Source organism: Talpa europaea (genome assembly GCF_964194135.1).
Source record: "Talpa europaea genome assembly, chromosome: 7".
Classification (NCBI taxonomy): domain Eukaryota; kingdom Metazoa; phylum Chordata; class Mammalia; order Eulipotyphla; family Talpidae; genus Talpa; species Talpa europaea.
The window spans coordinates 40,927,884-40,941,958 of NC_140074.1; the positions used below are offsets into that span (position 1 = coordinate 40,927,884).

Consider the following 14,075-nt stretch of genomic DNA (forward strand, 5'->3'; position numbering starts at 1 on the left):
GGTGACTATTTCACCATAGGTATGCAGTAGATACTTACAATTATTGGGAATAAGATTGTATAACTTTTCTAGATTTTACTGGGATTTTTGAACTAATGAGCAATTTCATTGAAAATGTAGAGGATCCAAAAATAAGGGATCAGGAAAAAAAAACTAAATATAATAAAGTAAAAATCAAAATCAACAGGCAACTATAAACCAGGAGAAGGGAGTGGGATCAAAAAAGGGGAGGGAAGAGCACAAAGGACTATGGTGAGATGAGAAAGCATACATTGTACAAAAATGAAAAATGATGTAAAAAATATATAAAATTTTAAAAAATCAAAAGTTATAAAAAGATGTTGATATATATATGCTTTTCAATCTAATTTGGGCAGAAGGTTAGTCACTGCCTCTTCCTCATCTAAGAACTTCAGCACACTTAACTATGTTTTTGTTTGGTCTTCTTGAAAATGTTAAAGTGACATCATTTAAATAATTTTCTATATAACTGTATTGGGTCTAAAAGGAAATATTCATGATGCTGCTTAAACAATTACCTTCTCTGAGAGGGATTTGGAGTATCAAAGCCTGTTACCTAATGGTAGGCTATATTCCATTCAATGTTCCAAGTGTCTCTGGCATAGTTTCTTTAATTTTAATTAAAATGTTTGTTTTTTTTCTGATTGATACATGTCTCCATGATGAGAAGTTCCAATGAGGAGATAAAAAGTGTTGGCAATAGTAGGCCAGACTACATTTCACTAAGTGGTATCCTCTCAAAAGATATGGCAATGAGGGCCTCCCCGGTGGTGCAGTAGTTGAGCGCTGGGTTGAGAAGCTGCCCGCAGCCTCTGCAGCGCTGGTTGGATCCCCGGCCGCCAGGCAAGGGTCCCACATGGTGTGCAGACCTCTCCTGCTGCCCACTGCTCCCCTCAGCAGTGTACTTCGTCAGTCTGCCTGTTCTGTTCCCCGCTCTGGCTCTGGTGAATTCTCTCACCCTCCCGCCCTTCTGACTGTACCCAGTGCTTGTATAAATAAATAAATAAATATTAAAAAAAAAGAAAGATATGGCAATGACAATCCCTTTTTTACATACAAATAAACCACGAGTTTTTTTAAAAAGTATGTAATTTACAACCTTAAAAAAAGAAACCAGGGTAAATGGTTAAGAGCTGTTGATGCTGCAATATTGACTCACACTTCAGAAATATACTAAAATAAAGAGTTTATGTACTACCTAATTCATAGCCAAAGAATGTAGTAACAGGGAGGCCCAAGTTCAACAGGTCTTATATTTGTTCCATTTTTAGTAAATAGCTAAGCATCCTGTCATTCTGGAAAAATTAAATACATTATTTAATATTTGAAAATCACTAAAAATTATCCAAATTAAATAGAATGAGAACTTTTTTTAAGTGAAAGTTATTTTGAAGATCAACTTACAGGAATGATTTGGCCACACACACCAATAGGCTCATGTCTTGTATAAGCAAAAAAACTTCCATCTGGAAAATGAAAGACACATCATCATTTATAGACACATATACTTGACATTCACACAATGGTGGTTTGGGGTTGATGTGAGAGGAAGGTGTTGAAATAATTTCTTTTAAAAGAATGTATCTCTGGCTATTTACAAGATAAAACTGAGCTTTCAAATAGTAATTTGAAATGAAGGAAGTATAAAACTGAATTAGTTTGAGGCAAACATAGAAATTGGTAAAGATTTGAAAGGTATTTAATGCCATCTCTCACCATATTATGAGCTGTTTGCTAAATCTTCCTTGTTCTCAAAGTTTTATGGAAAAGAAATGAAAAAGCAAGTATGAGGTTTGTGGCTAAGGGAAGACCATATTAAAGTGTGTTTCCAACAGCTCTAAGTTCTATCAGCAATAGTAGACTTAAAAAGAGTAATGTAATTTTAAACATAGTAAATTTCAAAAGAGGATTAAAAATATTTCCCTCTGAACAATAAGTCTTTCCTACTGTCTTGTTCTAAAGTGTTCTCTCTCTCTCTCTCAATCTTGTCTGTTTACTAAACAATAAAAACAAACTCTCTTAATGTGTGGAAAAAAATGCCAGGAGTAAAAAAAAATTCTTTTCAATCTGAATTTGACTGACATACATGTCTGCAAGTTTGAAGCAGTCATCCTGAGGTTATATTGTGCTTTGTGTTCTGTTTTGTTCTGTTCTAGCACCTACAGAAGCCTCCTCCCTATCACTCTAAGTAGCCTCCTTATCAAGACCTATTTGTACTTTTAATGGTTTCTCCCATTCTCCCATTTTGTCAAACATTAAGAATTTCTAAACTAGTCACATTTCTTGGTACCAACATGATCTCACTCTCTCCTTTTAATTTTTTGTCAATCTCTTCTACTGGATGTTCCAACTTGATTGAAAATGCACATAAGGCCCACCCTGGAAGGGTGTTGCACTTCTATAGTCAATACATTTATATAAATTAAATTCTACCCATAATGTTTTATAAATTGATGCCTTTTCATATTCCTATCACATTTTCTTCACATACTACTAAAATACATATATACATACACATTCACTAGGGCTATAAATACAATATCATCTTGTTTTAAAGCTATTTGAAAGAAATAAATAAGAATTGCTTTGTTTAATTAATCTGTTGTAATAATACTGAGTTAGGCCAGACACAGATGACAATAACCAACTCATAGTGGAATATGCAAATTGCTTTAAATAATTACAATATAGGTTATATATGTCACATTGAAATAAAATACAAATAAAGAATTTCAGAAGCCAGTTTTGAAAAGATAGGCCCCTTCAAAAGGTAATTGCCTTTAGTCAGTAATTGTGGGCATAACAATGTTATTACTTTAATGTTTTCTAAAATATCTATAGTGTTGCATGATTATGCTGAAACAGTTTTAAAAGTCATCTGATGAATCTCAGCAGAACTTCCAGGTTCACAACTGCATTGTCTCAAAGTCAAGGAGAACATAATTTGCCTTATTTGGCGGACACATTTAAAAGGAAGAGCATGAAATTACTCATGTCCTCAGAACTCTCGCCCCCCTCTACCTCACTCCTGCTGGTTTCCCAAAGCTGCTTACCAATGGGAATGGTACGGCCCTGGATCTTGTCAGCCCAGCCTGCACAGTAGCGTAGTGATTTTATGCAGCCACCTAAATCCATCAGATATGCATTGGAAAACAGTTTCCCACCATTCATGGACTCCATTGTCTGAAATAAAGATCAAACCCCAAATCTAAAACTTATATCAAAATTTTAGATTAAGAAATATATAATTAATATTTTGACTAATCATGTGCTAGAGAATTTGGGACACAAAGAAAATCTCAGAAGTCATCTTATCTAACCTCTTTTTAAAAATGAGCTAAAAAGTAATTAAAATTAATATTTGATTTAAAAGAAAGGTCTCAAAGAAAGAGTTAGTGAGATTTTGGTTTTGGGCCATAGTACTCCTTCTGTCTCATTTTAAATACCCTATTGGCTTTCCAGGAATTGACCACAATTTGTTAACACACAGTGAGAGTCACCTACTCACATTAGCCACCTGAGAGTTCTAACAAGACTTCACTTATAGTACAAATACCACTGTGGGTGATAATTCAGTGTCAGTGACGACTAGCAATACCTCAATAATTTTTTAAAATTTTTCACGTCACTTGGATATAATTAATCAATTTTCTTAAAAATAAATGACCCCTGGATGCATAGACCCATAACTTTTCTTCAATAGAATTATTTATTTATTTACTTATTAAGATTTATTTATGTATACAAGAGCTGGGGTACAGGCCAGAGATGCAGGGGGTGAGGATTCACCAGAGACAGCGTGGGGAGCAGAACAGGCACATCTACTGAATCACACTGCTGAGGGGAGCAGCAGGCAAATCAGGAGAGGTCGCTGCGCCATGTGGGCTGCTCCCTGGCCAGCCGGGGATCGAAATTGAGCTGTAGAGGCTGCGAATTGCTTCATAGTGCGGTGCTCAACCTCTTGCGCCTCCAGGGAGGCCCTCAGTAGAATTTTAAATTGTAAAATTACCAGTTTTCTCACTATTATCATAATTATTGTTTTTGAATGGTCAGACTGTAAAGTTCAACATCTTCTAACTTAGTGCCCTAACCATTAGAGGATGGCCTGTATCTTTTTTTTCCCTCCTCAAACAGAAATAAAAACATTTTGGAACCTAATATTCTGGGGTAGTTACCTGGCAGTTATACACAGCTGATAAACTCTTAAAGCTATTTCTTACCGCTTCCACAACCTTCTGTTTCTGCACCAGACTGTAGACCATTTCAAAATTTAACCTAACATGATTTTTGTATGCCTGCTCTTTTCTCCCCCTTCAGATATTATGCTAACTGAGGCAGTCAACACTAAATAATCCACAGATCAGAAAGAGAAACCAAGTTTTAGAAAATTCTGCTTTCTTCCGATAAGACTTTGATTAATGTAATTTTATTATATATAACTTCTAATTCCGTATTTTTGCATTCTTTAAATATTAAATTAAGTTATAAATGAATCTTTATTAAGGTTGATTTTTTTTTTTAAATGTCAGCCTATTTTTTTACTCCCAGCTTAAAATTCTAAAGGTGATTCAAATTTACTGTGAAATCTGATTTGGCTATTGCTTTGTGTTAAATTGGCTTAACCATAATGCCCAACAGAGAAGAAAAGAAGGAAATAGCTCCCCACCCATTTTGTGTGCTGGCTCATCTAACTGCTTAAATGTTTCTTTAAAGCAGTATAGATAAAAATAAATTAAAAAAAACAACAACACGTGAATGATTGGCTTTTTCTTTGTTCTTTACTGTCGCACCAAGAAGAATATACTTTTATCAAGATTATTGTGAATGTATACATTGCAGGTAGGGAAAATGTAGCTATTTATTGTATTAGTGAATTAGGATAAGTAGAAATTAGACTTGTTTTAGAGAAATATTCTGGGCACTTTTAATATATTCTGAGATTTTCTATTAAAAGGAATCAGTGGTCAAATAAGTTTGAGAAACTCATTTTACTATACTAGGGTATTCATACTTTGTATGAGCAGTCAACATCTGAATATTTTAGAGTAAAGGAAATGCACTTTTTTAAAATTTGATTTGTCTTGGTGTTTGCCAAAAGTTTAGATTGTAGAATTTATTCTGGAAGTAGAAATTAGCATCATCCAAAAGTAGAGTGAAAATTATTATCTGTGAATTACTTTGGTGGTAACTTTTCTATCCAAGAACTGGTTTTCATTTAGTATGTGCAGGGCATACAATTTAGTGATCACTAAAATCAAAATAACTTGCCACTCCAAACAATGAATGCTTTCTGGAGAGCTTGCTATTTGCCCACTCCAGTTAATACTCACTGCCAGCAACAGACGATCTCGTTCAATTAAATCAGCCAACTTGTATATTAGCCGTCCCCTTTCAGAAGCATCCATAGTACGCCATGGAGAACCAATCTGAAAAGCCTGCCTTGCAGCCTTCACTGCCTTGTTAACATCCTCCTGCAAATCAAAGGAAATTCAATTCAGCAGTGTAAGCATACTAGCAAATCCAATGGCAAAATCTATAAAATAGACAAACTCTTCATAAACAGGCAACGTGTTTTCGTTAGCCTAAAGTTTAGCACATTGTACCAGCTCAACTCCCATTATACTGGGATATATCGGCTGTCTAATCTCTGGAATGATGAGTTCCATAGACAGTACATGCTTACAGAATATAAAGATTATATTTTGACAGCTTCTAGTGTTTGTCTAATACAAAAAAAGTATTAAGAATTAAATGAGTTACTATGTATAAAGTAATTAGAACACTATTTGGCATGTGGCCAGCAAACACTAGCAGCTATCAAAATATAATCTTCACCATACAATATGCTACTTTGGTGGTTACCCAAGAATTCCAGGGAAAACAAAATCTGAAATAGTATCTTTTCTGCTATCTGTGACTCTATAGCCATTGTACTCTCACGAAGAACCTATTGAAGGGTGAACAAGAAACCTTGTTTGCTATTGAACAGTAAATGTTATAAATGTGTGTTCATTTTGTGCAGAAGGGAAAAGACACAGAGGTAATGAAGTGATATAGATAACAGTCTGTATGTGACAATCGCACATTCATTTCCCATCTGGCTTATAAAGAGATCCTTCTCTATCCCTAATTAGGTAAAAATTCTATTTCTTATTATTAATGCACTGCTTAAACACACATCAATTCAAGTAAAAATCAAATAATCAGTTTCACACTCAGTCTAGCCTCCTTGCCTTCGTTCATGTACTATTTTTCTGACCTGGGTTTATGCCTCCTGTTTTCCCTTAATTCACTTTAGTTATATAATTCTCTCTGTTCACTCTACTCCATACAGATCTGAGCAGACCTCTTCTGAACTTCTATAGAATATACTTACTACAAAAATAAAATCTCTTCCATTACTACTTTATCTGTCTTGCTCCATGAAATCAGTTGCAAGTACCTTAAAGGAACAGATTATTCCAGGACTCTTTTGTATATCAGATTGGCCAGCTGAAGGGCAACAGAAGTTCCACTAATAATGGCTACATCTTAGGACAATAGGTTGCAATTTTTGCAGGAGATATCATTTATTTTGAGATTCAGAGGGCACAGTTGCCCCAATGTTTTTGACGTTGCCCACTGTAAAGCTGAATTCTATTAAGTATGACACCTCTGTCTTAAAAACCTGGAATCTCAAATTAACACCCTGTATCTTAGGCTATATGTAATTAAGAGGTCCTAAACTTAGAAGGCTACAAATTTAAATTTAAAACAAATATATATATTTAACTTTTAAACAAATATATATATTTAAAACAAATATACAGAAAATGTAAAATTTAAAGCAAAATATAAATTTTTTATAGTATTTATCGCCACACTGACATGTTCTGAGGTAAAGGGATATTTTAGAAGTATAATCTGATTAGGTGACAAAATTTATAGACTATAAGCAAACATTCTTTCACTATAAAACATCATTCACTTGTGTATCTCCTTGTCTAGCTTTTAGAGAAAAATGTGTAAAAACAAACTATAAGCATTATTACTTGCTCTGCCTGAGAAATGTATATTGAGCCATAATTTGTACATACAGTTAATCACACCAGTTCCTTATATCTGGACATTGCTTTATTCCACAGATTCCAAGTTAAACTTGGAAACTTTTTTTTAAAGATTTATTTTTATACAAGAGCTGGGGTATAGGCCAGAGGTGCCGGAGGGTGAGAGGATTCACCAGAGACAGAGCAGGGAGCAGAACAGGCAGACGATAGAAATACACTGCTGAGAGGAGCAGCAGGCACGACAGGAGAGGTCTGCCACACCATGTGGGATTCTTGCTGGCCAGCCAGGTTTGAACCCACACTGCTAAGGCTGCGAACAGCTTCACAGCATGGCACTCAATCCGCTGTACCACCTGGGAGGCCCAACTCGGAAACTTTTGAAAAAAAAAAATCTAACTACAAGAGTCCAATATGTGGATACCACAGTGTATGAAATACATGTGCTCTGTGTTTAAGTAGATCTGTGTTACAGTCTTCATTTAGATCCTTTACTACCACCTTAGCCAAATATGGTTTATCATAGGCATGCTGGCCTCTCAAGGGGATATGGAAAGCCTAGCTTCAACACCAGAAATGTTGCCATCTGGGAAATAGATTACTGGAAAAAGCTATTACAAGGAAAGACATTCTTGTGGTTACGTCTTTTGGATCACATTCTAAATTTTCTCACATCTTATATTTTGTCTTGCATGTGCAGAAATAGAGTAATTGTGGTTAATACGTAGCCTTAGAGTAAAATGACCTAGGATTGAATTTTGGTTCCTCACCTATTGGCTATATAAGCTTTGAGGCAGTTATTCACCCACCTGAACATTTGCTAAACTGTGTTTTGAAAATTCCATTTGAATGGAGGAAATATATCACCAAATAATCACACCAGTATGTTATTATAAACTGTGAAAAATATTCTGAATAACACATATTGTGATGTGCGATCTCTAAGCTTCAGTTTTCTTATCTTTAGAAAAGGGATGTTATAAAACAGAGTTGCACTGAATATTAATAGACATATTAAGCATTCATTAAATGGTAGCAATTGCTATTATAGTTTTAGCAGTAAAAATGACCTTAAATAACTCTCAGCAATTCCAATATATTTTAATATTTTAATCCTTCCTTTCAGGTTTTACTGTCCTATATTATTTTAGGTCATTATTATTTCATATTGTTGTTAACCTTGCCAGGTATAATCTCTTGCCCCAAACAGTCTTTCTTACTGCAGCAAGCAAATCTTTTTAAAAATAATTTTATCTTACCACTTTCTCTTTCAAAATTTACAACTACTCCCTTTGCCTATACCATAGTTCTAAGGTCAGACTCCTTTTTCTGATCTGCAGGGCCCAACATTTTGGATTCCAACTTTCCTACCATAATTTCTGTTCCAAAATGTTTTCCTTCTTTATCTGGCCCAATTCATTCTTATCTTTGAGCCTATAAATCTTGCCCATAAAGATCTGCCAGCAAATTACTTTTCTTTCATATTCCTACATATTAAGATCCAGCTCAAATATTACAATCTACATAAGTCCTTGCTAAACAAATTCAGTTTATTAGTAGCTACTGGTTAAGAGTCTACTAAGCTGCAGGCCCTCAGAGAAATCCTTTACAGCCCCACATTTAACTACTAGAGTTAAAAATGGTAGACTTTGTTTATATGATATGAGATCCAGCAGGTAGACAAACCAAAATTTGATGCCACATCAGACTCCAAGTCCAGATTATAACTCTGCCAGACTATATTGATAATGATTTTCTTTGCAATTAAAATTTATTATTATCTGTATTGTAAGCTATAATGTAGCTTGCTGTTCTGGGCCTACAATAGGCAGTGAATAAATATTTAATAATTTTTTACCTATATTATAAACTCATCATGTTTATTGATTTTACATAAGGGTGCTCTTTATATAAATAATTTGCTTATGTTGACAGTGGTATGATAAATCACATTTTAATAGATGCTTTAATAACAAAGTTTTTACATTAATCAAAATTATTTGGCATAAGAGTTTTTTTAATTCCAGGAACAATAGTTCCAAAGACATAATTTTTTAATTAACCAGAAAACAATTTGGTACATTAACTCAGATTTGCCACTCAATAGCACTTTTCTCTTGTAGTGTTGAATACATTCCTTTTTTAAAGTAAGGAATCACAAGCTGAATTTATAAAGACAATCTCAATGATGATGATGAAATATCAAATGCCTCTTAAGTAGCAGCTAAGGAAATACTGGACTCTTCCATCACTCCCAAACTGTGTATTTGTATTTCCATATTAAATTCATTCAGATTTGGAGAAAACAGTTATCAGACCAGTTTTACTTTTACACCTGTCATAGTCACTTACTTTAATGTACATTCACTTTCATTCCCACCAATTATTTGCTAGGTCATGCTTTAGTATTAAAAGCGGTTTCAGGATTAGTCAATATAGCCTAAAAGAGCCACTGAAGTGAAACAAAAACAGTTCCCACCCACATCTGCCTTGTGCTTTGTAACTTCCATTTGTTCTTGCCCATCCTCCTTTCTTTGTAATACCATTGAAAAGCAGGATATAGCCCATTGTTAGCTCCATTTTATTCATAAATTAAATCCTTAAAACCTCTTGGCTCATTATCTAAAGAGTCAATCCCAGGATATTAGGTTTATGGTGACTATGTACCTTACTTGATGTGTACCTTTCACTAGGCAATGCTGTTGGAAGTTATTATACATTTGAAATGTATAATTTCATTCAGCAAACTTTTGAGAGTAACAATAATTATTTAAAAACAAATATTAATGGTTTATCCCCAAAAAGAATATGAGTTTTGATTGCTAAGCAGAGAGTTGCTTTCCCAGACACCATAAACAGTTTAACTTGAATGATCAAGTATCCAGTGATCAAGTATTAACTAGAACTACAACCTGGTTTGAAGTTTTGTTCATGGCTGATGAATATCCTTGAACTATTTTGCACAGATATTTCTGCTCCTCTATGAGCAGGAGTATTTGTCAATAATCACAAATCAAATGCATGATAAATATTTCTAAAATTTCAGGTATGATTATCTGCTCTCCCTTACTCTACTTCAGGAAGAAGGCAAATCTGACCCACATGCCAAGAAAAGTCCTCAGACTGCCTGCCAAGATTTCAACTGGAACTCCTGGCACAGATTTGTTTTACAAATGCAACTCATAACAGAAGCCAGTGGCAGTGGGAGAAGTCCAAGACCCCAGAGCTAAGGTATCCAGAATGCTTTTTTCTTGTGTTCTTTGCAAACTGCAAAAGCCCTGCATTCTTTCTCCTGAGTGGCATTTGTATGTCTGGAGAGAAAGACTAGGCAGGCTGTCGGGGGTTTAGATGTGGTGTCCTCACTTTGCCCTTTATTGCTATTCCCACCTCCCCATGGTTGCCAGAGTCACTCAAGCAACTAGGACTTTTTAAGTACTGTAGTATGTGGATCTCTATAAGTCTGATAAACTGCTGAACTGACAAATCCATTTTTTCTCTTATGACTGGGAGTGGATCTTATTACAAAGGCTTTCTGGGGCTCCATTAGTATATTGCCAGTGATGGTCAGTATGCCTCGTCCTAGCTTGGCTTTGTATCATTTAATTCAGGTGCAAATACCAGATGATTTTACTCATATGTGGACTATAAAGAAACAAAACAAAGGAACAGGCAAAACTAACTGCCCCCCCAAAAAAAATCCTAGAAATATAACTGTAGGATCAGGTGGGGGTGGTTGATGAGGAACGGGGGGATGGGGCCCAGTTGTCTATAGTGGAGGATTATGGGTGCGCCACCCTTAATCCTCAGGGGAGGCCCAAGAGAAAATTTTTTTTTTTTAAGGTATGTGTTCAGATATAAATTCTTAATTTCCTCACTCCCTGAGCTATTTAATATAGCCTAATCTTACTTTAATAATAATTATAAGCTGGGCCTCCTCAGTGGTGCAGCGGATTGAGCGCAATGCTGTGAAGCTGTCTGCAGCCTCTGTAGCGTGGGTTCGATTCCTGGCCGGCCAGGGAGAAACCCACATGATGCAGCAGACCTCTCCTGCCTGGCCTGCTCCTCCCCTCAGCAGTGTCTTTGGTCCGTCTGCCTGCTCTGCTCCCCGCTCTGTCTCTGGTGAATTCTCTCACCCTCCTGCACCTCTGACAGTACCCCAGTTCTTGTATAAATAAATAAATCTTTAAAAAAATAATTATAAGCTGAGGCAGTAACCCTGCTAGTCACAGTCTCTGCATTAAGAAGAATGGCATTTGAAAACCGATTTAATCATTTATTAGTAATGTCTATTAAATTACTCAAACTTTCTATTCTGCTATTTCATCATTTGTAAAGGTGGCTAAAATATCACCTTCACCACAGGATTATTTTGAGTATTAAATTCACACATTTAAAAATTTTTATATTATCACTAAATTAATTTTGCTTATTTTGCTATTAATGTTACTAACTAGAGAACAGACCACTTTTAATTTGTGATTCAACTTAAATCTCTTAAAATTAATTTTTCAATATTCATTCAATGATTTTTAATGAAGTACTTAGGTAATATATTATTCTAAAAGTCCTATATTAACTTTTCATTTCATTTTATAATTTAACAAAATAACAATTTTATATGAGAAACTAATTTCTCTGTTTTTTAAACCTATGACCAAGAACTTCATATGCAGCTTGAAAAATAAATTTAGACACTATTTCAGTGGAAAAACAAGCAAGGAAAAATAATATGAAAAAAATCACTATAATACTCAGAAGCATGGCCAGTTCCTTAGTATATGACTGCTAAGCATTCTTTTTGTACCAAAAAAAGTTCCCAAATGGTCCCAGAAACCACATGTTCATGGCATGTCTGTTTGTACTTGGAGTGGTATTTAGTTTCTCAGAATGGTAAGAAACAAAGAAACCTGGTATAAAATGGAATTCATTAGGAAACTTACCTTATCTCCTTCTTCTACCTCACAGAGTTTCTCCTCAGTTGCAGGATTAAAGACTGGAAATTTCTTGCCACTCACTGAATTATGCCATTCATTGTTTATGAAGATCTACAGAGATAAAAAGGTAGGTAAAGTAGATTAAAAAGGTAGGTAAATATGCAACAACTGTTGGATATATTCTATGAACTTGAACTAAAGCATTATGGAATGCTTGAGGAAGGTCAATGTCACAACCTCACCTCATTCATACAAATCCCACACACACACATTCCACACACACAGATATTTTGGTTGTTTAAAACATTTTATATACACATACACATGCACACGCTGAAATAAAATAACTTTGAAATTTCACCAAGTATGAGACTATTTGAATAGTAGAAAATATGGACTAGAGAAGACAGTCTAGGAAAAGATGTATTAATCTGAATTAACCATAAATTTGAGTCAAGATCAGAGGTTTTGGTGGTCTTGATCTTTGTGAGTCATTGTCTATTTTCCACTTCAAATTCTGAATAGGTTCATTTTGGGCTAATGGTGATTTAGTATTATAAATGGCTTTTTTCTGATCCTTTATTTTACAGTTACAAAGGTTGTTTGAGGGAGGACTTTAAAAGAAGTTTGCTTAAAAAAATGGTTAGTGACATTTTGAACCTTCTAATGGCTTAAAGGTCTCATTCTATGTTTTAAAAATGATGTAATAATTGATTTGTCCCTAGGTGAAATTAAATACTGGATTCCTTAGTGCTGTCTAGTAAAAAAAAACATGCACATAAAGAAGGAGAGGTGTTAGGGAATATGGAAATTTGTTCTGTATACACAATAAACTCATAGAAATATTTAAAAGGGTTAGTAAGTCATTTAAAAAGTCTGCATTTCATAATCTCAAAGTAAGAGTTAGAAAAGAATCCTACAAACAAATAGGACCCCAAAAAAGGTAGTGACATCTATGTTTGCAAATATATAGTTCATGAAATGAAGGTGCATCAAAATGGGTGACTTCAACACTCCACTTTTACCAATGGAGAGATCAGGCAAGACAGAGAGAAAACAAGGAGACAATAACCTTAAACAAAGAATTAGACCATAGGGGTTTAGTAGACATATATAAGGCACTATGCTCCCCAAAATTTGAATAACCACTTTTTTCGAGTGCTCATGGGATATTCTCCAGGATATCTTACGAAGCAGCCCTGATATAAAATGGGTTGCCTGGCTGTGGGTCCCCACCCATGCGCTTAAAAGGGACTTATTAATACTCCACTACAGGCACACACAAAAGGTTAATAAAAGGTTTATTTACAAGGGAAAGGGAATTGAGGAAATGTACAACTCAGGGAGAAAATAGGGAAATAAAGTCTTTAATGTGTCCTACCCGATCCGCTGACCTGGAAACCCAAAGGCACTCTCAGAGCTGGCCAAACACTGCCAGCTGGCAGCGAGCCAAAATGGGGGAGCCTCTCCAAAGCCCACGTGTCCAGTTTTACCAAACCTGGCTGCTTAAACCCACCCTCAGGTCCCAGCCACCTTCCCTTTGGTGGTGATGGGGTTTGGAGTTCCCAGTGTCTTTGGCTTTGGTCTGGAGTGGGGAGTGGAGTCCACAAAGCCTGTATGGAATTAGCTTTAGGACATCCTTTTCCCCCTAACAGATAGACTACACATTGGTCATAAACAAGTGTCATTCATGAAGCTTGAAAGCATATCAAATATATTCTTGGATTGCAATGGCATCAAACTAGACAACACCCACAAAAGAAAAATCAGAAAAACCTCTAATATGTGAGGACTGAAAAACATACTACTGAATGACTATTGGGTTAATGAGAAAAATCAAAGAAAACTAAAAAATACCTCAAGAAAAATGAAAATGAGAATCAACTCTTGCCATTTGCAACACCATGGATGGTTCTGGAGGGCATAATTTTGAGCATAATACATCAGACGGAGAGAGACAACTCCTGGATAGTTTTACTTATATTTGGAATATAGAGAAACAATACAAAGGCCAGACAAAACCAACCCCATAACAAACCCTAGAAATATGACTGAAATAGAATTAAAGATAGCAGAG

General features: G+C 35.2%; 1 protein-coding gene across 1 annotated transcript in view; it reads right to left on the minus strand.

The window, feature by feature from the left end:
* The window catches only part of ALDH1A1 (aldehyde dehydrogenase 1 family member A1), a gene marked incomplete at both ends in the record, with an annotated part of 51,799 nt that overhangs the window by 24,838 nt on the left and 12,886 nt on the right, over positions 1-14,075 (minus strand). Inside the window, 4 exons of the mRNA XM_084237628.1 lie at positions 1,426-1,487; positions 3,075-3,204; positions 5,352-5,492; positions 12,005-12,109. Of these exons, the coding sequence (XP_084093754.1) occupies positions 1,426-1,487; positions 3,075-3,204; positions 5,352-5,492; positions 12,005-12,109 (438 nt within the window). The remainder of the gene's footprint in view (positions 1-1,425; positions 1,488-3,074; positions 3,205-5,351; positions 5,493-12,004; positions 12,110-14,075) is intronic.